The 23,169-nt window shown below is 37.4% G+C and overlaps 2 protein-coding genes across 39 annotated transcripts in view; both read left to right on the forward strand.

The window, feature by feature from the left end:
* Positions 1-893: 893 nt before the first annotated feature.
* On the forward strand, positions 894-17,604 carry LOC105195514 (glutamine--fructose-6-phosphate aminotransferase [isomerizing] 2). 14 transcript variants are annotated; one of them, XM_039449718.1, is made up of 16 exons: positions 894-1,469; positions 8,488-8,595; positions 9,197-9,286; positions 9,435-9,578; positions 9,677-9,843; positions 10,029-10,170; positions 11,191-11,217; positions 12,557-12,577; positions 12,703-12,777; positions 14,132-14,289; positions 14,373-14,612; positions 14,697-14,895; positions 14,995-15,239; positions 15,343-15,498; positions 15,579-15,707; positions 15,907-17,604. In XM_039449718.1, the coding sequence occupies exons 1-16, from the start codon at positions 1,463-1,465 to the stop codon at positions 16,150-16,152; spliced, it is 2,154 nt and encodes a 717-aa protein (XP_039305652.1). In that variant the 5' UTR covers positions 894-1,462; the 3' UTR covers positions 16,153-17,604. The 14 variants fall into 14 exon arrangements, with proteins under 14 accessions (XP_039305652.1, XP_039305653.1, XP_039305654.1 ...); XM_039449719.1 differs by lacking the exon at positions 12,703-12,777 and having other exon boundaries at positions 14,105-14,289; positions 15,907-16,152; XM_039449720.1 differs by lacking the exon at positions 12,703-12,777 and having other exon boundaries at positions 14,108-14,289; positions 15,907-16,152.
* A 1,320-nt stretch (positions 17,605-18,924) lies between these two features.
* Positions 18,925-23,169, forward strand: part of LOC105205626 (calcium/calmodulin-dependent protein kinase type II alpha chain) — a 99,655-nt gene continuing 95,410 nt past the window's right edge. For 9 of the 25 annotated variants that reach the window (XM_039449733.1, XM_039449734.1, XM_039449728.1 and 6 more), the window contains exon 1: positions 18,928-19,753. In XM_039449733.1, the coding sequence (XP_039305667.1) occupies positions 19,689-19,753 (65 nt within the window). In that variant the 5' untranslated portion in view covers positions 18,928-19,688. Of the gene's footprint in view, positions 19,754-23,169 lie in introns of all 25 variants that reach the window. The other 16 variants (XM_039449737.1, XM_039449738.1, XM_039449741.1 and 13 more) reach the window with 4 other exon arrangements.

Here is a 23,169-nt window from a genome sequence, read left to right on the forward strand (position 1 = left end):
AACAAATAAAGCTATCTAACATAAATAAATGAAAAACAAAAAGCAACCTAGCCTGAAAGTATGCTTACTATATGTATATAATATATATTAAATTTGTTTGTATTTTTAGATGATGTCGATTGATTTAACCTTTCAGTCATAATTTTTTTCTTATATATTTACTTTTGGAAGGTAATTAATTTGGAATGTAATATTTAAATTTCAGCGTCGTTTTGCTAAAAGTTGAACTGTGTCGAACTTTGAGCGTTTATCCTCTGAATTTGCCAAATTGATGAAAATTGATGGAGAAGGGGTAAACGCCAGCGTTTAGTCGCTAAAAGTTGAACTGTGTCGAACTTTGAGCGTTTATTTGCTGGATTTGCCAAATTGATGGAGAGGGGGTAAAACGCCAGCTTTTATTCGCTGCGTGAACTTGCGCCTTAACCTGTACATACTTATTGTATTGTTTTATTTGACAAATTATTTAAGGAGGAAGCCTGGGAAGAGTGAGAAGAGGCATCAAGCCAATTAGGCATCGGCGGAACCGTAGGTAGATAATTTATTATTGATTGTAATTTTTTAATTAAATATCTGTTTAATACACATACAAAATTGAACGCACCTAATAATTATCTCTTAATGTCGAATGTTTTGAGTATTGTTTTAATTTGTACATATTTATATGCTAGGGATTAATGCATGACATTAGCCCTAAACCATTCTGATTTCAATTAATTTCAATTAATTTCAACCTCTCGAATGTCTCGAAGATCAGTTTACCGATTAATCGTAGAGTATAGTAGTCTACCTCATCTGTTTCCGTCAAGTAGCGCGCTCTAGGTTTCGCGCACGAATACAATACAGTGATGACCATGATGACCGAGTGTCAGCAAGTGTCAGTGTATAGATTCGCATTTCGCGACGAGTACGAGTGCTGAGCGCAGCGAAAGTATGATACGGTCGATTAACGATCGTGACATTCGCGAATGTTGCCGCATCGCACTCGTGCGTGTTCGCTTTCCCTCCCGTGTAACTGTGATCGGTAAACGGTATCGAATCGATCGATAAACTGCATCGACAGCGACTCGGTTGGTTCGGTCACGTCGACGAAAGCTACGGAAAGCTGCTGGCTACTCCGATGACTCGCGCTGCCTACGTTCAACTCCAACGTTATATACGTCGTAACCGTACAACACTGACAGCTCGTGGCTACTTTCACACACGTGTACGTCGCGCGCGCGCGCGCATTGGTACGTCATAAGAACCGTGGACACGCCGTTGCACGGTTCAGACAGTGTCTTGGGATAGCGCGTATTGCACGTATATCGCGGGTATATATCTGTCTACTCAACGAGAGTGACATTCCGCTCCTACCTATCGATACTCGTCTATCAATTTTTCACCATCTGTCTCTCCGTCTCTTTCCGTTTGCCTTCTGTTCGCGTGGTCTCTACATACGTGGTGGGCGAGCAACCTTGATAATATGTGCGGTAAGTACATCTAGCGAATTTTAAGCATCGTGTCGTGCCGCTTTCTCCGCCGCGCCGCGCCGCGCCGCGCCGCGCCTGCCGCGCCCCGCCGCGCCCCGCCATGCCGCGGCCGGCTTGACGCGGTCGATTGCTAACGAATTCGATTCACTTGTTACGCGCGTGACGTTATGCACTCGTAGATTTTGTCAGGTCACGCGCAAGTGTCGTTATCGCGTCGAATTTGACTATCGCACTAGGGACTAACGACCACATGAAATTAAGCGGCGAGATTACGCCCAGACGCGGAACACTGCTCGGAGACACTTTGCTTTCTACAGGCCGGTATGCAATCGTCGAATTGTCTAATTGACGTAACGAGATACTAACGAACCAAGTTAAATATGAAAAGAAAGATTCACCTTTCCAGGTTTATTTAATTCAAGAAAACATTTTTTGAAACTTTGTTGAAAATAATTAAATTATCATTAACGAAATTTTTTTTGTCTTCTTTTACGAATTGCTATTGATTTTAGCACGTCATAACCTCAATGTCATAAATCTTGCTTATAATTTTGCTATCGTAAATGGAAACGTTTTGACAAAAGTAACTTGTATTTTATAATACTGATTTCATCTTTGACTCACGTATTTGAGTTTTTATACTCTTTTCTTTAATTATATTTATATTTATATTTTATTGATTCGAATAACAAAGTCTCCCGAGTGTTCAAATACATATATTATTTATAGGGAATAAATAAATTTTATTAATCGTTTCTATTGGCTTCGAATATGAAAATGATTCTTCATTCTCCGATATCACCAATGATAGATGAATATGCAGTACTCGCGATAAAACTGATCGCTGTCGGTCAATTATCGGCGCTTTTCCTCTTTTTTTTCTGTTCTAATCCGCGCGATAAATGTATTGTCCTCTTCTTGTAAAACGATAAGAGAAAATGCTACAATAATGATAATATTCGATGCCGGAAACATATATGTATATCTATCAAGAGGGCTCGTCATCGATTGATATGTGTTTTAATTTTAGACAAATTGTCATTGATTATTAATGGAAATACGCAAGACGCACGTACATATAAAAAAATCTATCATTCTGTCATCTTTGATGTAAAAATTTCGTTATAATTTTTATAAAACAATTCATTATAATATTTTTATATTTGATAATGGCATAACGTGACATATCGCTAATTTATTGCAAAATATCTGTTTTATAAACCATTTCGATAATATCGCTCATGAAAGTAGGGGGATTTGATGATGTTCTCGCGATAGTTTTCGTTTCGGAGCAATTCCGTGTTATGTTTACTTTTATTCGTGGTTTCGGCCCAATCGTTTTAGACATCAGATGGTGTAATATTTTTGAAAGGCGGCCACGACCAAGTGAAAAGTCATTAGGAAATTACGTAAGAAATTGGGCAAGTCGCTCATGTTGAAGGAACGTTACGAATTTTACCAGCGTAATAATAGATATTCACTAAATTTTTGAAATTTAAATAAAAGTAAATAACGGACGTATAATTATAAAATTCCTCGGGTAGAAAGCAATTAAGGGAGCAATCCTCCTACCCGAGGAATCGAATGACGAAGAGAGGCTGCTCTCTTGAGGCTGCTCGAGTGAGAACGCCACCATTGCCATCGATGCCACGTCGTCGGTCGACGATGCGTTTGTATGCTCTCTTGCAGGAACGTACGTTACGCATGCCGTTGATTTTTTTCGCGGAATGTACGAGATACGTCTTTCTCGAACGTCTACCTACACATAGATTGCATTTCGGTATTTACCAGACAACTCGATAGATGTAAATCTCCATTTACGCTCTTACGAGCAACAGTCATGTTGGTTCGCGTCCTCCTCTTCCCCGGAGGAAAACTGAGACAACGAGTTGACGAAAGCGTTTGTGCTACAAACTACAATTACATTTTTACACTTTAATTTTTATATTAAGTAATTTTTATATTATTTCGTTTTTCAAAGAATTATCGCTTTTTAAAGATTATTCTAATTATTTTGTAAATCTTGAATCTTCTGCTGTTACGAGTTATGAATCGTGAAACACTCGGGCGATCAATTTCTCAAGGCTGGAGTGTTTGAGCTTTCGAGCTTGGAATTTCGATTCCAGGTGCTCGTATAATCGGTATAATTGAAGCATAAAAAAGTCCATCCATTATTTGACTGTTTCCGCGCGAATCTTCAACACTTTGGATAGGGGAGAATGATTCGAGCACGTTTTTACACGCCGCAACTGCTCTTGTGCTACAGCCATATAACGATTGGTACGTGGGTGATACGTAATTTCAAATTTGAAACGAAGCGACGAGACATACCGACCTGCACCAACTGCCTTGGCGCAGTCGAGTGAAAGTCTCTTTTTCGTGGTGCGCGAACCTGAGGCGAGAGGGTTAGGCTGCAACATAGCGTAGGACAGTTACATATGACATTTAGATCCACGAGTACGTGGCTCCTTTCTCCTCGATCTCCCTGGCACCCGTCACCCGGCACCCGGCACCAGGCACCAGGCACCACTTGGTTCGCTTCGCCAGATTCAATTGCTATGAATAAATTTTATTACAAGATATTCAATTGGAAAGTATTTCAAGTACTACAACATTTAGATCATTATAGGTTGCACTTTCAACTCGCATGGTATAATAATACTGCGCGCCACTCTTATATTTAGTACTTTACTCTAATATGCACGAGATATTTTTATGTAATTATATAAATTTACTAATAAACTTTTACAAATTTATCAATATTTGTTTGCTTAATATTATTTTATTATTTTACATATTTTATAAACGCGGACTGCGCTGAATTTTGCTTGTGGAGGTAATCTCAAGGTATAATTAAAGGAGTAAGGAAAGGAAATGAACTGTGCTTTAGCTTCAGCAGAGACAGATGTCCATAGAAAAAGAAAGAAAGAAAGAAAGAAAGAAAAAATTTTAAGCAACATGCGTAATATTTGCTCGTCAATCAAGTTTGTCGTGTGATTGCTGCGAGGCTTATACCAAGAAAATCGTGGTTAGTAGGTTGGAAGGCCAAGTTCGTTGGTTGTTGTATTAGATGATGCTATCGCGATTATCCACTGCCTGGTCGTTCAACCGCACTCTCTCTCGTTCACGCAAATCGGTCGGTTACATTTCAATTGCCTTTGCAATCAAGTTTCGATGTTTCTCGTGTTAGACGATTTATTATTACTTCTCGTTCTTATTACTAGCGAATGTCTCGAAAGGGTATTTTGAAATTTCTCCTCTATCGATTCTTAATGCCTAATTTTAAATATTCGAATTTTCTGCTCAAGTATATTTCGATCATCAGTTCAAAACCAAATATTTTTTATCGATGCTTAAAACCATTACAATTGCAAATTGTCATGGAAACAGTTAGATTTTGTGTTAAAATAATGTACTACTTGTATCGCTTCTTTGCCCAAGATACGATATAGTGAGCCGTAGAAAAAATGCATTTTATTGACAATGCAATGTGGAAGGATTATTCCTCCAATAGAATTACTCGGAAAGAATACCGTCTTGATAAGAATCTTGTACAAGAGCATCCTTGTCGTAAGATTATCTATATACAATCAATGTAGTTAATCCTTGAGCATCATGATAATAAAAGGTCTCTCGGATATTGCGCCTTTCAGCTTTCAGGAAAGCGGCATATCCGGCAATTTCGAAATACTGTCGTATTGCTCGATAAGAGCTTCTTTATCGCTAGGTCATTTATCATTCGCGACATCGAATCGCTTTTACAACTGATTTCCGCGAACGTGGAAGGGAAATTGTTAATAAATTCTTGCGATTCTTGCGATTCTTTCGATCGTCCTGGATATTCGCATCACAATTATGATGAAAAAGCTCTTATCGTTCAATATACTTACATTGTTAGAGTATCTTGATACAAGTACGGGACTTGTGAATCTTTTCTTTCATAACGATGGAGTTTTACAACGAGTGATAGGTAGACAAACGGTAGATTTTTCAGGAGATAACGTCTAAAGCTTTCACATGGACAATTTCTGTTTCTGTTATTGACTTGGCGAAAAGTAATTCTTATCGCTGAGATTAATAAAGTTGTAAAAAAAAAGTATAACCGTCGATAAGAGCTAATTATTAATATTACTTTCGGTCTTATTTTTCGTCTTGCTTTTACATTAATGATATTTATATCACTTTTACGCCGAAGATAACAATTTTAATGTTCGCTCATAATCATATTATAATACATATCGATGTTTGCGCAGATATCTTCTGTCGTATCGATAATTTTGTCTTAATTATGATCTTAAAAGATGATAACTCTTCAATAAACAAACAAATACAATAAAGTAATATAGAATTTGTCATATATTGCTGTCGAATATTGCAATCAGCAAAATTACGCCTATTCGGAGAGGAGGATGAGTTATAAAAATACTCGGGAAACTTTCCAAAGTAAAAGTGGGACAATCGGATGCGTCCAAAATAAATATTAGATCTTCCTAGTATAAAAGTGTTTGTTGCAGATATCGTGTTTAGTTCATTCAATCATTTCATAGTCGTGAATCAGTAAACTTATATAGAAATACAAGTTTCGTATTCTTTATGTGTGCGTCAATTTCTATTATATTTATTATTTATATTTACACAAGTTTAAATTATTATCTAAACTTTTTTTGAAATACAACTTTTTTGTATTACGACTACAATGTAATAACGTTATAGATGATTTATTTTACGATAAATGTTACAAACTCGATTTACATGCAATGAAAGAAACAAACTGTATTATTATTCAGTAATTATGTTTAATAACAATATTTATTATATTTCATTGTGCCCGATTGCACTCAACGTATATAATTCCATTTGATTAACATTAGAAAACTACGCATTGCTCCAGTACATCGATCGAATGGTATCAGATATCAGACCTGTGTCTAGTGTAACAATAGCACTACTCGTTCAAATTAATATATCATTGTTAATAAATATTAAATTCCTGGTCAATACATTTTTAAAAGTTTTTATTCAATCTGTAGGTAATTTGCTAGGTACTTTTTCAGATAGGATTATGCAAATATTTTGCTAGATATTATTTGATTTTATTAAAATAGCAGCAAACGTTAAGTTAGTTTTTATTTCTAATTCACGATTCGTATTCGAGAACTTTTCTAGTTTAGGATAAAATACTGACAAACACGGCTGCTCCACGATAACGTGGCGATAACCGTGATCCGATGTCTGAATCTCTCATGTACATAAACTTTCCCTTTCACCGGCGCGCCTATATCTCGAATTACCTGTTCTCTCTCATCATTAGGCCATTCGGAACCTCCAGTCTTCCCTGTTCTTCGCTAAGGTTCACAGGCATTAACTTTTGCATTTTTTGCATTTTTGTAACGTCTCATCACCGATCAACATTTAACGTTTTATCTCTTTTCACTAAACTTATTCATTTGAATAACTCTGCTTTTGTCTTGATCTAAATTGTTCCGATTACAATTATTCATATTTTTAATAACCAAACTATCTTTGCATATTACAATTTTTACGTATAATTGTAATATTATATGCTATTAATATCGAAAGATTTTAATGTTATTTATATTAAAGTTGTATATATATATATATATATATATATATATATATATATATATATATAATAAGAGTGCCTTTTTATATTAAAGAAAGAAAAGAAACTGAGAATCCTGCATTTTTGAATTTTCATTCTTCAAGTATCAAACTATATATATATTGGTTCGTTCTTTTTTTTTCAGTATCTTTCTGTTCTCGGATTATCGTGTTAATAAGAAAGAACTGAACAAAAAGTTTCACCGTGGTATTTCAGAATAATCTTTTTGTGTCCGCAGATAAATTGAATTTTTTTACTTTCCGCGTTCTCTTACAAATACGACCTTCGAGATCGAGAGAAGGCGGTGCAGCGATCCAATGAAATTAAGAGATGATCTGTTGTCGCCTGCTATGAATATCTTTGGTTTTCTTTAGTTAAATTAATGTACTCTGAAGCCGTATAGAAACGAATTTATTTTAAAATGAATTCTACAAGAATAAATATAAGAAAAATAAAAGCAAAGTCATTTTAGGTGATGAGTCTTAAGGTTGGTATTTATTCATAGTTGAATTTTATTTCAAAATTATATCGGAATTAAAAGTACTTGTCAGCGCTATCGCAGCACGTTTTAGGCCATCGTTAGGTTTTCCGGTTTTCGGGTTTGCCTAGTGCTTTTCGGGGTTACGAAAGTGCTTGACAAGTACTTTTAATTTCGGGGCATGGCAACCTGACTCTGGTTGCCATGCACCGTGTCGCTATGTGTTATAACAATATTAAATAATGTTTATAGATGCTAGTATGGTGATTACATCTTAATGTTAATGACATTTCAAGAGACAATCTAATCAATCTACTCGAGACAATTTTAAATATATAAGAATCGATTATGAATACCGATCTTAATCTCTTTTAATTTCATCGATCATTGTTTTTCGATTTCGAAGGTCGCACTCTCACGAGAGTTAGTAGAAAAAGAGAAATTTATAAAAATATATATATATATATATATATATAGCAGTTAATGTACATAGTAATAGATTAAAGTTGTGTGCAGCAATTGGACCGTGCAAAGATGCAGAAAAATTATACAATACTATGTGTCGAGGGCAAGAGAGAGAGAGAGAGAGAGAGAGAGAGGGGGGGGGGGTAAAAGGAGAAAGTGACAGAGTGATAGTTGAATTGAAAAAGAAAGAAATTATATTATAAATTTTAAATAAAGTTTGTTATATCTATAGAGTTATATCTAATCACATTGATTACACAAACCGCGCTTACGTGGTCGTCTAATAGAGTACAAAATATAAAATGTGCAATGCATGAAGATTATCGATTAATAATAAATGATTATATTATCGCTAATAAAAAATAAATGTAATATTTGTCAATGATAATTTAATACAGTTGTGTTTTATCGCTCGTGCCGTTCTAATGGTAATTATGCCTTTGAATCTACAGGAATTTTTGCTTATCTAAACTATTTGACACCGAAGAGTAGAAAGGAGATTTTGGAACTGTTGGTTGTTGGTCTAAAGAGATTAGAATATCGTGGATATGATTCTGCAGGTAAGTCAATATTTTTTATCTCGAAATTTCTTTTCTCTCTTGCAATTCCTGTACGTTTGTATACGAAAGTGTTACTTCATAAACAAAAATAAAGCGGCAATGAAAAAATGATTCATTTTGATAGAGATTATGTCGTATATTAAAAAAATGCAGAATACTTGAGAAAAATAATAAATTACAAGTATCATAATGAAAAGAAATCAAATAATAACTTTTTATCATATAATCAATATTATATCTTCATGGAAATTTACATGGAAATTTTTTTTATCTGTATATTAAAATTCAACCTGATAATAATTATTATATTTTATCGATTCAAATTAGTGTGAAAACGAAACTTTTACACATGTCTATTTATAGTGTCGTGTAAGTTGTAGAATATTCATCGTGCTAAAAAGATAGTTGTTGGCCATTCAAATTAGATTCAATTTGACCACTCTTGATTCTTCTTTGTTTTTCGTTTTGATTCGCGATTCGACGGTTTGAAGAAGAAGAGAAAGGAAAAGAGAGAAAGAGAGTTTTTCTACGAATAAATGAAAGAGGCAACACATGGTATTGGTTGATAAGAATTCCTTAACGCGGCGGTGTCCTTTCGCAGGCGTTGCTCTCGACAGTGCGGATGGCAAGGACATTGCGATTATTAAGAAGCAGGGGAAGGTCAAGGCTCTCGAGGAGGAGATATTTTGTCGTAAGTATCGGCTCAAGTTTTCAAACTTGCGGGACCACTTGGGGCGCGCGATGGCTCTTGTCGTCGTGTCGCGCAAAAAGAAATAGACGAATCTTCTGTCTGTGGTTCGAGAAAGAGCTGTCGTAAAATCAGCCATGTTTATTCGCAGGCACCAATCTCGACTTCGAGTCGGAAACTCAATATCACGTCGGTATCGCTCACACTCGATGGGCGACCCACGGTGTTCCATCGGAGGTAAATGCCCATCCTCAGCGTTCCGATGGCGAACACGCCTTTGTCGTTGTTCATAATGGTAATGCTCGTAAAATTACGTATAAATATATACGAATGCATCCGGTTGTCAAATACCTATGTATTCCTTTCCATTTTTTACGAACGATCTGAATGCAGGTATCGTGACGAATTATAAGGAAGTGAAAACTCTGCTGCAGCAAAGAGGATACGTGTTCGAAAGTGATACCGATACCGAAGTTATCGCCAAATTGATTCACCATCTCTGGGTACAGCATCCCGCCTATTCGTTCCGTGAACTCGTCGAGCAGGTTGTTCAGCAATTGGTAAGCAATTTGAATCACAATTCTTTCTCCGTACAGATAAAAGCCACTTCCCAGCTTCTTCCCAAGAAAATGGAATACATATTATGTCCAATTCAAGGATGATTTTATAATTACTCCACAGTTTTTAATGAAAAACTTGAAAATAATAAATTCAAGATAATGGGAAAATTCTAAAATTATTTTAGGAAGGAGCCTTCGCGCTATGTTTCAAAAGCAAGTATTTCCCGGGCGAGTGCGTAGCTACGAGGCGAGGCTCGCCGCTTCTCGTTGGTATCAAGACGAAAACGAGATTGGCTACCGATCACGTGCCTATTCTCTACGGAAAAGGTAAGTTTGAATATCGCGGTTCGAGAAATTAAGGGGTTGTCAAGTTGACATCGAGTATCAAAACCGTAATGGTCGCGGATACAGTCAACACATATTATATATCGTCTAGTTATTTATTAATATAATTCGAGTATTTCAACATCTCGAGAGGTAAAAAGTATTAGTAGGTACGTATCTCCCTACGCGATAATTAATTGGCAGCGATGCACGAAGGCATTTATATCGTATTGCTCTAGAATCTTTCTTCTTACCTACCCAAGTAACCTATCTGTAACGTCGATTGTGTGTCGACACAATTCCACATTTGAGAGAAAGGCGACTAATACTTATAACTGACTACTAACTAAGCATGTGCTTTTTCCATTAATCCGAATCACAAATCATTCGATATAAAATAAATGCTCGTGCGACTAAATATACATCTAACTTCATTATTTATGTTGTGTAGACACACACACACACACACACACACACACACACACACCATATACCGTACATGCATACACACACCTTGTACTTTGATATACTGTAATTGATCAAAAGTATCATATCAGCATTAACATTTGCGTAATGTTTTTGAGATAATGTTTATCAGAAAGAGAGAGAGAGAGAGAGAGAGAGAGAGAGAGAGAGAAACATCGCTGCGCGATTATATAGTATTATAGAATCATATATTAAAAAATTTTTGTCAACATTAGTGTTTCGCGAGTTAGTCGTCTTTATATTATTAAATTATTAAATATAATTAAACAAAATTTAAAAAAGATATCTATTTTTATGCTTGCGTTATTTATTTCGTTTCTTTTTATCATTTTATCCATTAGTATTGTAATTGTTAGAGAATTAATTGTTTGAATTCGAATAGATGCATGATCGTTCAAATACTTGTTGCCTGTTTCTCTACAAGGCAAGTTGCATTGCATGTAAGCTCTCTTTACGAGTATAATGTGGATTATTACATAAGTGTTTCTTTTGCATGAACACCTTGCGGTTATGTTCTACAACTTTTCACGCCATCAGATGATCTTCAATGCGCAATAAATAAAGGTATATACTCTATTATACTAAATTTATTTCAATTTTCATTCTCGGCACTGGATCGGATCTCTCGCTGTAACGAGAGCGTTTAAAAAACCAAAAATGACTCTATATCACAATATTTATATGTGCTAAATCGAAATGTTTTTCGTGTGCATATCGCTTGATTCATTCGATTATCATTGCAATTATTGTCGAGCATGCGCTATTCTATCACTATCGCAAGATCCAGTGGTTGAGGAATGCCTAAATTGATATTTCTTACAATGTTTACGTCAAAATTGTCTTTTATGGAAACTTATTGCCGACACTCGCCGGCAATCCGAACCATCCGAGCTCGCGTTCTCAGTCTCTTATCCAACATTCGTTTTTTCGCTTTAACACAGTAACACATGCTCTCATTCGCTCTCGCTAATTGGCATATTTATGTTCCGTAATGATTCTAAATGAATCATCTTATAACGCAAATCTGCTTACGAAACGAAACTTTGTATAATTTTTTTTCCACAAAACGACAGACGCTAATTACGACATTAGTGGGTGTAAACACTTATTTTTTTCAAGCGGCTTTGTAGGAGCGCAAGTTTTGGTACTAAAAATAAGATATTTGGTACGTATCTATTTAAAAGTAATAGAAATAAATAAATATTCTAAATTACGGTTACGATTAAGTATGTTGAAGATTACAGCATTATGCTTGTACAGCTCGATGAGTACTAATGCTGTAATAAACTGCGATGAATCCCATTTAATTGTTATATGTAAAAATCTAAAAAAAAAGAAAAAAGGATTAACGGATAATCCATTAACAGAAGCGTTAGCTTTGAAAGTAATGAAAACGGTAACATACACATTTTAGATTTTACAAAAATTCGCGGCTTTTTCAGTATGCGTATGTTTCTCACGATAACAGCTTCTCGGGAAAGTTTGTAAAAAAATGTATAATATAAAAAGTTGAAATTGTTTCACGTATAATAAAATAAAATGTTTAACATTAACGTGAAACACATTGTTGTGTATTTCTAAAATAATTTCTATATAAATAGTTGTTTAGGCAAAGAAAAAAAATCTAAAATAATTTTCTTATGAAAATAATTTTTACAAAAAATATTGGAAAAAATGAGTAAAGAACGATATTTTTTTTTTTAATTCAACATATCAGTTTCTTAATTGTTGATGCGCTTGATACCCACTCTATGTGCTGCAGACAATACTCGTTCAATCCATTGAATTTATGTTTGCCGATTTATATCGATCATTATGCTGTTACCGTTGTGGCATTATTTGTGCGCTAATCGTTTTTGTTTTCTTTCTCGTTTTCCTCCTTCCCGCGTCCCAATCTGTGCAGAAGGTGAAGCACCGTCTCAAGGTAATACTTTTACGTCAAATTTAAACTTCTTTCCGCTTGTTCTCTATGCCCGATTAATTACCTCGGTGAATCGGTTGTAATTTGCTCGTTGTAAATAAATCTAATCGGTCTTTCTTAACTACAAGCGCTTAGCCATCTTTCCGACTTTTACGGATATAGACGGATGGATGGATGTTGGACGGTATCGTGCTACGCTTCCCGTACGTATACCGTGACCTATTCCTATTATATAATTTACAAATTACCTCCCCGCTTTCCGCCTATAACAGTTTCTGTCTATCCAAAGTTCGACTAGTATAGAGGAATATATAACATTCTCTCTCGGGATATATATTTAATTTCCACTCGCTACTACGAATAATCATCGCTATACTATGTCTATTTCACAAGGGTATGTATTCCATTTTAAATGTTGCTGATCGTTGTTATCATTATCGATCACGTCACAGTATCGGCATTATATTTCTGTTCGTTTTATCGTCACGGTGTTGTCGTCACGTTGTCTCGCAATGAGCTACGCATTAACATATTTGGATATTAATATTCGAGATTACGAGATGTGAATGTTTAAATTAAGTATACAGTGGTCGCTATTTTTGCTGTTTGTATTCATCATACGTCCTCATTACATTATATGACATTATATGTTGCGTCTGGTGTGTGGGGCTTAGAAGAAAACAAATAAATAACTTGATACTCTTATTTTCTCACACTCTTCTGCAGAGCCAAGTCGATTTATGATAAAAAAAAAAAAGAGAAATAATGTGAAATTTTTTCTTGCCTCACATGACGAAATAAATTACATTTTTTCAGATTATCAAAAATCTCTTACTAACAAAAGCTGATATTCTGTTACATGAACTCGTACACACAGTTATTAATTTATGAATAAAAAAAAAAGAGTTTTCGATGAGTTATATCTTGTCTCTCCGCGCGTACTATCGAACATGCGTGATGGCATGTGAAAAAACAAATTTATTTCGATGAAACGCAAGAAAAAAAGTTGACATGATTTCTCGCTTCTGGTATGATAATTTAGTGTAGGGGAGGTAATAATGAGAAAACGCAAACTCTGTAATGTAAATTTAGTGTAACTGTAACAATAATTGAGCAAAATTAATAATTAACCATTTTTATATTAAATATTTTACGTATCGTACGTATTTTAATTTTATTTTATCACTAACATCGGTGCAAAATGAACAAGTACTAAGCTCGTAATAATAAATTTTGTATGTATAATATACATATAGAAAAATCTCTCGTGTGATATTATGTGATATTAGATAGTAATAATATCGTTAGTACTGTGGGCTCTATTAATACGTTTGCTTTATTGTTATTGCCCCGAGAAGCTTTTAAATAAAACCAAGAGTTCTGTATAACACAATTATTCTTCTTATTCCGTTGTACAATACTCTCCCTCTGAAATCTTGCAAAAAAAAAACAAGTTGCAAAAGATATATAATACCTATATAATATATTATTTGGAAAATAAATTTGTGAAATATTTGTTTTTGGTAAAAGTAGAACAACGGTTGAATCTCTGCGCAGATCATCGTCCGCATGGCAGAAATCCAGAACTTCCGGTGATACCGCGTAGCGAGAGCACATCCGAGTTTCAGCCTCTCGAGGATAAGGAGGTCGAATATTTCTTTGCTTCCGATGCGAGCGCTATAATCGAGCACACGAATCGCGTGATATTCTTAGAGGTGCGAATTGCATTGACAGGCGTTATAAGATTTTTCGCATAAGATTTTTTTCATCGAGTTGACTCGTGTCGAATTGTCGATAGGACGACGACGTGGCGGCCGTTAAAGAAGGCGCGCTAAGTATTCATCGTCTTCGTCGTTGCATGGACGATCCTCATGCTCGCGAGATCACGACACTCAAGATGGAGATTCAGCAGATCATGAAGGGTAATTACGACTATTTTATGCAGAAAGAGATTTTCGAGCAGCCGGAGTCGGTGGTGAACACCATGAGGGGACGCTTGAATTTTCAAGACAACTCGGTCACCCTAGGCGGAATTAAAGTAATTGTCTTGCCTACTAAATGATTTTAGTATTCGGCGCAAGTATTTCGGCGGTAAAAGAAAGAACTTGTAATATCGTTTCAGGATTACATTCCCGAGATCAAACGATGCAGACGTCTCATGTTAATCGGTTGCGGCACGAGCTACCATTCTGCCGTAGCTACGCGACAGCTTCTCGAGGAACTGACGGAATTGCCAGTGATGGTTGAACTCGCATCCGACTTTTTGGATCGTAATACGCCAGTCTTTAGAGATGACGTCTGCTTCTTTATCTCTCAATCGGGTAAGACTCGACGACATTGACATCGCAGATTTGACAACGCAGAAGCGGATAAGAAAATTCTTTAATTCTTCACGTTAAAAAAATTATTGCACTCGATAGGTGAGACAGCTGATACGCTAATGGCACTACGTTATTGCAAAAGTCGCGGAGCTCTTATCGTCGGTATAACCAACACGGTCGGTAGTAGTATCTGTCGCGAATCTCATTGCGGGGTACACATCAACGCTGGTCCCGAGATCGGTGTAGCGAGTACTAAGGCTTACACCTCGCAATTCATATCTCTCGTCATGTTTGCCCTGGTAATGAGCGAGGACAGAATCTCTCTTCGTGCGAGACGCTTACAAGTATGTTCACTTTTACTGTTTAACATATTTTCTTTTTTCTTTCTTTCTTTCTTTCTTTCAACAAAATTTAATGAAACAAAATCTTTTCTTATATATTTTTCAGATTATCCAAGGTTTAAAAAATCTCGATAATCTCATTCGCGAAGTATTGAAGCTCGACAATAAGGTTAAGGAGTTGGCCAAATCTTTGTTTCAACACAAGTCGCTATTGATCATGGGTCGCGGATATAATTTCGCTACATGCATGGAAGGTGCACTCGTAAGTTTGCAAAGCGAGGAAGAGCGAGTCTGACGAGTCTCTTTGCGCACTATTAACGCTACTCCGATTAATATTTGCAGAAAGTCAAAGAATTGACGTACATGCACAGCGAGGGAATTATGGCTGGTGAATTGAAACATGGTCCATTAGCTCTCGTGGACGATTCTATGCCAGTAATTATGATTGTAATGAGAGATCCAGTGTACGTGGTAAGTTTAATTAAGCAAATTTAAATAGCCGAGCTTAAATATCACTCGAATATTTCAATTTGCTTAAGAATATTTGTTTAATGAATTGAATTAATACGGGACGTGCGAATTTAAAAGAAAGATATGGAAGCATGTGTGCGCTATACATATATACACGTATATACACGTCTTATTGTTAGTTTGATAATTTATTTCGCAGAAATGCATGAATGCACTTCAGCAAGTTACCGCGCGAGACGGTAAGCCCATTGTTATCTGTGAGGAAGGAGACGAAGAAACGAAGGCTTTTGCCGATAGAGCTCTCGAGATACCCAAAACTGTTGATTGTCTGCAAGGAATTCTCACCGTTATTCCTATGCAATTATTGTCTTTTCATATCGCGGTTTTGCGTGGTTGCAACATCGATTGTCCGAGAAACTTGGCCAAGTCGGTCACGGTCGAGTAGAGATCGAACGGATTGTTTTATGCATTTTTTTGGGGGGGAACTACAAGTTCGTTAACGTGGTTGCTACAAAATTTTCTCATAGAATGATAAAACGCAAATCACAGATACCAGATGAATGATTATAAATATCGAGCAGTTAATAACGTGACTCATTCAATTACTAATTGAATAAAACAATACGTTTTTAGGCAACAGTACGTTTTTATCTTTTAAATCTCATTAAACTCGTTTAGATTGTGTCGATTGACTATTCATGATTGAAATTTATGATAATTGTGATAACGCTCGATAATCTATTTTATTAAATGCGAAAAGATTGTAATAGAAATCTAATCATCGATGCGTATGTTGCCAGCTTTTTTTTCAAACGAATGACAAATCGGCCTAAAGTTCATTTTTCGCTGTGTATCTACAAACGTCGTGCACGGTGCTCTTTTACGAGAAGTGATAAGGAAGACTTTCCAGACGTACATATATGATTCTGATGCATTTAACATTTATATGTTTTAATTTGTATAACCTATAGATTTTTAGTTTTTAAATATAATGATAAATTTATTGATACTTTTTATTCGATGATATATAGCGTGATTTGTTCGCCGATCGAGTTAAAATCAAGACGCGATAGACATTCTCATTTTCGATAGCAATTATACGATGGATGATATAACGCACGATATAAGAATCATGCGTAAGTATGCGATAAATATTATATAAAAATGTTGAAACGGCATTCTTTCGAACAGGATAACTTTTCCATCTTTCTACAAAAAAGCCACACATACAAGATGACGAGGATTGTTGTCTGGCAATCTTTGTATCATACCCAATACGAAAATATGTAATAGTGGCCATAGCAAATATATAATAGCATTCCTAGGACACGTCTTTATGATAATACTTAGTAAAATTAATCAAAAGATATATATAATTACAACTTGGTTTATATACAATAAATTTTTCCTTTTTAGTATTTCTTCGAAACAGTTTATCACACACTCTTCGACCTTATCCTGATTTAAGATAATGTAGGTAAGACATTAAATTTCGATATTTATAGTCCTGAATAATTTTTAATCTTTCAAAGTATAATTAATTACAGATTTATTCATACTTTTATTCATCTTTTTTTTTTCAATCGAAGATTGAAAATGATTTATGACTATGAATATCGGCCCAAGTAATTTTAAGTAAAATATGTGTAAGCTATTTATACACGTATATATGTATCTCTAATCTTATAATTTTCATCGCTACCCTACAAATTACGTAAAGTATTCTTTAGAAAAAGAAGCAGATAGAAATATTAAGATGGAATTTACGCGCGCTTTGGCGCGTTACGGTGTAATTATTATTTTATTTGGACCTATGTTAAGACGAGCATCTGTTAAAATATCATAAAAATGTGAAATAGTACAGTAGGAAAATATAAATTGAAAATGCACATCAAAATTATTAACGCGCCATCTTTCTATCCCCCTTTTTAGACGTCGCGATAGAGATTGGAGATTAGAAAAAGCATCGATTAAAGCGGGAGATGTCTCTCTCTCTCTCTCTCTCTCTCTCTCTTTCAAGTAAATTGTCTGTTTTAACATAAATTATCAAAATTTTAAGATTTTATCAGAGATATGCCTACCTTTCGTGCCGGTTTGGACGGGTGCCAAGGTAATGAGCAAAGTGAAGCCAAAGTCGGACACGGTCGCTCGAGTCGAACGCGCCAGTAGTAAATCTCGTGTTTATGCCCGACGTGCGGACGCGCGCGACGCGGCTCAGCTCGGCTCGGCTCGGCTCGGCTTCTGCGGCGCAAGTCTGCCGGCAGCCACTCTGTTGTACATCGAGTGATGGGAGTGATGTACAGTCCACAAGTTTGCGGAAAACGAGAGTTACGTTTAAACGATTGACAGTAATAATACCACTCGTTTAATTGATAGAGTGCGAATTTGCGAAAATCCGATCCGCGGGAAACTCGTGGTCGTTGATTTTGTGCGTAAACGTCGAATGAAATCTTTGGGCGAGTAACTCGATCAGCGCGTTCTCAACAAGTCGTTCGGCAAGATTCCCGCGCGCGATATGACTTCTGAAATCGACGATGAATCGTGCGGAAGAGAATAAAAGCTGCTCCGACGAGGAAATTGTTACATTTAGATTTTGTCTAGATCGCAAGTTATTGGCAGAGACTCGCGGTTAAAGCACACGTGACTTATAATTGGTGAGAAAAGAGGTAATTCACGTTTCCATTGTACTGAGGTTAGAAATAACGCTTAACGATACTTAACGTGTAATATACACGTTAAGAAAATTATTATTCATTTAAAGTTAGATTTGTCTTTTCAAATAGAAACGCTTTATAATAAGACATAAACGTGAGAGTAATTCTCGTCATGCAAAAGTAGATGTTTGCGAGCGGCGAGCGACAAATATTTTATACGTGGGGGATCGCGTACATTTTTTATTCAATTTTTTATTCCAACTAAATATGTACGTAAAAGAGGAAAGCGAAATTGGCGATATCGAGATTGCGGAATGCGCGTCAACGTTGACTTTTAACATAATAGGCCGGGTTTCTCTTTTGCGACGGGAAGGACGACCTTCTCGGTTCTCCCCTCTCAATAAATTCCATCTACGATGACGATGACGACGACGACGACGACGACGACGATGAGGGACGAGGCCGACGAGGGTCCGCCATTGCATCGGCAACGGCGGTGTTCCATCTTCTCTTCCCAGCATCGCGCAGGCGCGCTGGTGCGCCGGCGCGGCGGTCGCCGCTACTACGCGAGTCAGTCGACGATCTACCGGCGAGTAGCGCGGACGCGTCGGTCGCGATACGATTTCCCGGAAAGGTGAAGCAGCGATCGGTTGGCAGCGCGGCGCCGCGGCTCGCGAGATTCCTTCCCAACGGTTGGCGCGGCGCACACGTCATCGTTGTCGCGCGTGCTACGAGGTTCGTGCGAGGCTGCGAGGCTGCGAGGCTGCGAGGCTGCGAGGCTGCGAGGCTGCGAGGCGTCACCGCCACTCCCGCGCGCCTTTCACACTTTTCCCCGTTCGATCCATCGGCCTGCTCCATCTCTGCTCAGGTCGCTCGAGCTGTCGTCGCCCCTCCACACCTCGCTTAGTGTAGTCGCCGTCGTTTGCCGTCGCCGCCGCCGCCGCTGCCGCTGCCGCTGCTGCCGCCGCCGCTGCCACCGCTGTCGTCGTCGACGTCGTAGTCGTAGTCGTAGTCGTGTCATCGTCGGTCTCATCTTTGTTCTCGTCGTTGTCGTCGTCATCGTCGTCGTTGCCGCCGCCGCCGTCGCCGCCGTCGTCGCCGCCGCTGCCGTCGTCGTCGTCGTCGTCGTCGTCCGTCGTCGTCGTCGTCGTCGTCGTCGTCCCGGTGTTCGAGCAGCGCCGCGGCGGTTCCCCTCTATTGATCGAATTTGACCTGCGAAGTTTCCCCTAGCGCGTGTGTGCAGTATAGTGGCGGCCGGTAGTGGCTCTCTCGCGCTCGTGTTTCCGAGTCCGGTAGTGCGATTCGATTAATCGCGAGCAGCCTCGGTATGTCTTTGCCAACGGCTTGCACGCGGTTCAGTGACAATTACGATCTAAAGGAGGAACTCGGCAAGTAAGTAGCACACAAACATTTTACTCATTAACATTTTACGAACGGAGCGTACGAGATACGCTTGCTCCGCTCGCGCGCGTGTGTTCACTTGCGTGTATGTATCGATACGTTCTATCGCGCTTTGTCGTCTAACCAGTTCTTTTTTCTCGTCTCTAACATGACTAACATCGCGACGAAATAACAGAACAAGGAGAGAGAGAGAGGGAGGAGGGCGGGGGGGAAGAGGGAGAGAGTTCCGCGGTCGTTCGTGCCGGTGGGCATGCAGCTTCTTCCTCGCGCCGCACCGGTTATTTATGCGAGCGAAGAGCGAAGAGCGAAGAGCGAAGAGCGATAGCGAATAACGCGCGATTTCCCGCGATCGACGTGTCTCGCGAATTGGCGTTCGTAGCAGACGACGCTGCGCGCGGTCGGCCATAATTGTTCCCCGCGTACGCGAGGGTCTCTTGTACGCGCCTTCCTCCCTTCTCCTCTTCCTCCTCTGTATTTCCGTTTGCCACGTTCTCTCATTCCTTATCATTTTTCCTCCTCTCGTCCATGTGCGCGCCAAGTCTTTTCCGTCTCTCCTCTGTCGCGTGCGCTCGCGCGTTGGCGCGTTGGCGCGTTGGCGCGTCGCGCGCGGGAGACACCCGGTTGCATTTCATCTATATTTAAGCGCCACGGGCCGTCTGCTCGTGTGGCTCAGCCTCTATATATAAAACGTCAGGGCGCCTGCTGTTCCTCTTTTTCTTCTTCTTCTCGCGCTGTGCGAGGAGCGGAGCTGCCAACCAAGCATCGAGCATCGTGTATACGCGGATCTGTTACCGAATCGATATCGCGTCGTCGCGCCGCTTTTTACCTTCGCTACCTCCTCCCCTCTTATCCTCCACCCTCCATCCTCGACCCTCCACCCTCCATTCTCGACCCTCCATCCTCCACCCTCCATCCACCATCCTCCATTCTCCGCCTTCACCTCGTTTTCCTTCTCGGTCTCTCTCTCTCGTTCCGGTTCTCCCTTTCTCCCGTTCCTCGGCTGCATATTCCACGATCTTCGTTCTCTTCCCTTCTTCTTCATCTCTCTCTTTCTCTCTCTCTCTCTCTCTCTCTCTCTCTCTTTCTCCCCTCGTCGCTCTCCCCGTCATTCACCCTCGTGGCATGAGCGACGGCAGGTGGTTGCAGTCTTGCACACTGTTATCCCTAAAAGTTACTAGATCCTCCCTCGACCGCGATCTCATTGCGCTTATCCGAGTATTGTGCGCTACTTTTCAAATTCATAACTCTCAAAATATTTTTTGCCTTCAAAATAAAGATTAGTACTCTATGTATTATAGTCGATATAACTGCATATTAAAAAATATATATCTATTGTGATAGAGCGTTCTCTCTCTCTCTCTCTCTCTCTCTTCTCCTTAATAATCAAAAAATATTCTTTATTGTATTTTTCTGTAATACTTTTTGCATTGAATTTGATTTATATAAATCTGGCACAAACCAACATTTTTCAGCTGTTTATTCCCACAAGCTATTTTATCCATACTTAACTTTTGATCATCGCAGTTTTAACTTTATTTACGTTCATCTCTGTCGTTTTCACGTAGGGATGAAAAGATACAGTAAAAGTAACGAGGCATTAAGAAATTAATAATCATCAGATACACGTGCCAATGCGTTCATCCTTGTAATTTGTATCTCATTTCCGCTTTCTGTTGAATCACAAACAACCTCTTTGACCTTTACTAACGATAAGTCGCATTTCGGAGCAGCATATGAAAATGTGCCGATACACGAGGATGTTTTCATATCTTTTTTTCATATCAGAGTACGATATTTTGTATCTGGCTCTTGTGCTTCTTTTGCGAAAGAGCGATGAGCCATTCTAACTCGACTTTATTGCATTAGCCCTTTTAAGCTCGATATATTTTTCATCGAATAACAACTATTTTTAGTGCACATGTGCATTCTTCTTTTATATATGACAACAGTTGCAATAGGAGTAATAGTTAAGAGAGAGAGTTACTGTAAATAAAACTATTGTAAAAATGTTTATAGGATAGATGATGTGGTCGAAGCGTGTGAAATCTAAATATCTTTATCAGTATTTTTAAAAAGGAAGAAATACTTTTATTAAAGATTTTGAAAAACCTCTCTAATCATAGTTTTTATCTTTTGATATATACGACTAATATTTTCAGGTTATATTATTACATTTCGCGTATATTTATGTTTTGTCAGCAAAGATTTTTCTAAGATATTCTAAGAAAAGAGAATATCTCGGGAAAAACTTTTTATTACGTGAGACTTAATTTTTGTTCTATATAAGTAATAGGTATATAAGTAATATACCTAAATACGATAAAATTTTGTCTTTAATCACACAGATACACATGTGTATGCTTTTTCTCACGTTGTTCTCATGCGTTTTGCATTAGCGTATGATTTCTTAAATTTCTTAGATTGGTCTCTTGATGAAAATTAACTTGATAAACTATAGAATCCTTTCATTTACATTCTTTTAATTTCAATTCCATTTACATTTTTTTAAAAATGAATAGTCATATCCATAATGTATTTGTATATGCAGGTACTTATATGTTGATAATTATTTTTGTTTTTATTATTATTAATTAAATTAAACAGAGCAACAACATTAACTGGCTCCAAGAAATAAATCAAAATATCAGGTATGACTGCAAGTGCTAATTATAATTATTAGTTATGACTTTTCTTCTTTTTTTACACATAAACTTTTTCCTCGTAGTAAGAATTATATTTCGAGTTAAAGGTGATGTAGAGAAAAAATGATGATTTAGCATTGAAAGAATGTAAATGGAAACGTGATTCTATAATTTATTAGGCTGATGACTTATATCATTTTTTAAATTAGAAAAAATTAATTTTTCATAAATTTATATACTGTGAAATAATAATTTCTATCCCTATCTCGATACAGTCTAATAATTTGTATATGTGTCAACTTTGAAGAATTTATGGGATTTTAAAAGTATTATTTATATATATTTTTCTTTCTCTAAAATGTAAAACAATTTTTTCACGACACTCGAATGCCATTATTCGCAACAGTTTCTTCGTATTTCCCACATGGCAATCATCGCGTCGCAATGTCGCGTTCACCGCGTGCATCATTCAATTTCAATCGAAGCATCATAGATTCGCAATCAGCAGCGCCAATCGTTTTGGAATATTTTCCGTGATATACGAGAATGTTGAAAGAGTAAAATTCCGACGCGTTCGGATACTTCGGATACACGCGCGCGTTTGTGTTTTTATATTTTTAGGTTTATTATTTTCAACATAATTAGAAATAGATATTTTCTGAAATTTGCTGAGTTTATTGTTGATTCGTTTGTTCATGTTGATTTGTTTAGTTCGGTTTTACCGTTTTACGTACTTGTACATGTGCGTGCATTCGTGCATGGCAC

This window comes from Solenopsis invicta, chromosome 5 (assembly GCF_016802725.1).
Source record: "Solenopsis invicta isolate M01_SB chromosome 5, UNIL_Sinv_3.0, whole genome shotgun sequence".
NCBI lineage: Eukaryota > Metazoa > Arthropoda > Insecta > Hymenoptera > Formicidae > Solenopsis > Solenopsis invicta.